Source organism: Phalaenopsis equestris, unplaced genomic scaffold (assembly GCF_001263595.1).
Source record: "Phalaenopsis equestris unplaced genomic scaffold, ASM126359v1 Scaffold202440, whole genome shotgun sequence".
NCBI lineage: Eukaryota > Viridiplantae > Streptophyta > Magnoliopsida > Asparagales > Orchidaceae > Phalaenopsis > Phalaenopsis equestris.
Window position 1 is genome coordinate 59,035 of NW_018222143.1, and position 2,198 is coordinate 61,232.

At 35.4% G+C, this 2,198-nt stretch overlaps 1 protein-coding gene across 1 annotated transcript in view; it reads left to right on the forward strand.

Annotated features, from left to right (window-relative positions):
- Positions 1-1,748, forward strand: part of LOC110036093 (UDP-galactose/UDP-glucose transporter 3-like) — a 12,421-nt gene extending 10,673 nt beyond the window's left edge. The window contains exons 5-7 of the mRNA XM_020740452.1: positions 571-674; positions 862-983; positions 1,066-1,748. Coding sequence (XP_020596111.1) covers positions 571-674; positions 862-983; positions 1,066-1,465 — 626 coding nt within the window. The 3' untranslated portion in view covers positions 1,466-1,748. The remainder of the gene's footprint in view (positions 1-570; positions 675-861; positions 984-1,065) is intronic.
- The last annotated feature ends 450 nt before the right edge of the window (positions 1,749-2,198 follow it).

Consider the following 2,198-nt stretch of genomic DNA (forward strand, 5'->3'; position numbering starts at 1 on the left):
TCTTTCCCTCTTAATGATCTAGTCTTCAGTAGATTTTGATGATATTGGGTTTTTGTTTAACTTTTATTTAAGCCCTTTCTTTGGTTATCAAACTTTATGTTTCATCTAAACATAGATAAAATTTCATTATGGAGAGTTTTTTTAGAACTACAGAACAATCAAAGTAACTATAAGAGCTTAGTCCTTCAACAAACCTCGACTTTGAGAATTAAAATAAACGTTGTTGTGATGTCTATAATCATCTTGCCTTTTATTGATCGTCATGGGTCTATAAAATGTGTTTGTCGATATAGGCCAACCTTATACCATAATTCAACGGGGTATCTTTTGAAGCACATGTGCTGTTACAGGCCTACCATTTTATGTACCAAGAATGCCATAGAAGTCGATGCTTTGATCGAAGCCAGATAAAAATTCCACTTTTTAATGCACCTGCTGTTGTGATCTGCTTCTATAGTATTAATTATTTACAATCAACTTGCTTGCTGATTTCAAAGGGTGATGATGATGATGAGGATGAAGCTTTTATTCATTTAAGAATTGACATACATATTCTTCTGTGACATGCAGTTATGCTGATGGGTACCCTTGTATATGGCATTAAGTACACTTTGCCAGAATATATATGCACTTCCCTCGTTGCTGGAGGCATATCCGCATTTGCACTATCCAAGGTAATCTTCTTCCACTTTCATCTTTCCTCAAATATTACTGTACATGATATAAAAATAGAGTGATATAATAGTTAGCAATCCATCCTGCTAGTTCCCATCTCAGTCAGTCTATAAAATGAAAAAAAATATTATTCAGTAAAGAATGCATTTGTAAAGACTGACGTTTTTTAATCCTAATCCACTTCAGACAAGCTCAAAAACTATAAGCAAGCTCGCTCACCCGAATGCGCCCTATGGTTATGGACTCTGCTTCTTAAACTTAGTTTTTGATGGTTTTACGAACGCAACCCAAGATTCTATCAAAGAAAGGTAATATCAAAACCTTGTACTTACATGGACCGTAAGCATACATAACCGAACCATTGCAAAATGATGCATATAAAAACTGTAGATACCCAAAGACTAGCGCGTGGGAGATTATGCTGGGAATGAACCTTTGGGGGACAATATATAATGTCATCTACATGTTTGGGTGGCCGAATGCTGCCGGTTATGCTGCGGTGAGTTTCTGCAAAGAGCATCCTGAGGTGGCATGGGATATTCTCTTGTTTTGCCTTTGTGGAGCTGTGGGCCAAAACTTTATTTTCCTGACAATCAGCCGCTTTGGCTCTCTTGCCAACACTACCATCACCACGACTCGCAAGTTTGTCAGCATTGTTGTATCCTCTCTGCTGAGCGGCAATCCTCTATCAGTAAAGCAATGGGGTAGCGTTTTCATGGTTTTTTCTGGTCTGTCCTACAGTATCTTTCTCAAGTGGAGGAAGCTCCAAAAGAAGAAGAGAACTAAATGAGCTATTATTATTTGCTTTTCTTTTCCTTCTTTGAATGAGCTATTATTATTTGGCTTTTTTTTTTTTTTTTACATCTTTGATTGCTAGATCTAAGATGGGTTGTTCGTGATACAAATGTACTATCTTCCGTCTGTATACTGAGTGGTGACTCTATCAGGGCTCAACCATAGAATGCTTAGACTATGAAGAAAGTGTATAAGAATGCTATATACTGATTTTCGGAGTAGTGTTACTGGGAGGCTAATTTAACTGCCTTGGAGCTCGGTCAAACTTATTCTGCTAATGATTTTCTTGTCCGTTGCTCTTATTTGTTTGGTATCTAATGTTTCATTACCATTCATGCAACTTGATAATTCAATATTTTAGTGGATTGTATTAAGATCCGCTTGTCTTCTTGCTTATCGGACGGTATTGTCGTATATTTATGTGTATAGCCAAAAGCCCCAGGGTGAGGATCAAGTAGAAAATTTTAGAGAAATTTCTCCCCCAAACTTAAATTTTCAAATAATAAGTAAAACATGTAGTACAAAAAATTTAACATAATAAATGCATAAAAAATAAAACTAACCCGTAGAAGATTCTGAATATGAAATTTGGCTCCTGATATTTTGCAGGTGCTAACTTAAGAAGTATATATCAAAGAATTCGCTAAGAAAAGATAAATTAAAGACAAACAGTAAACTAAAGCAACTAAAAATGTTGAAAAATAAAAATACAATTTACTATTACATAT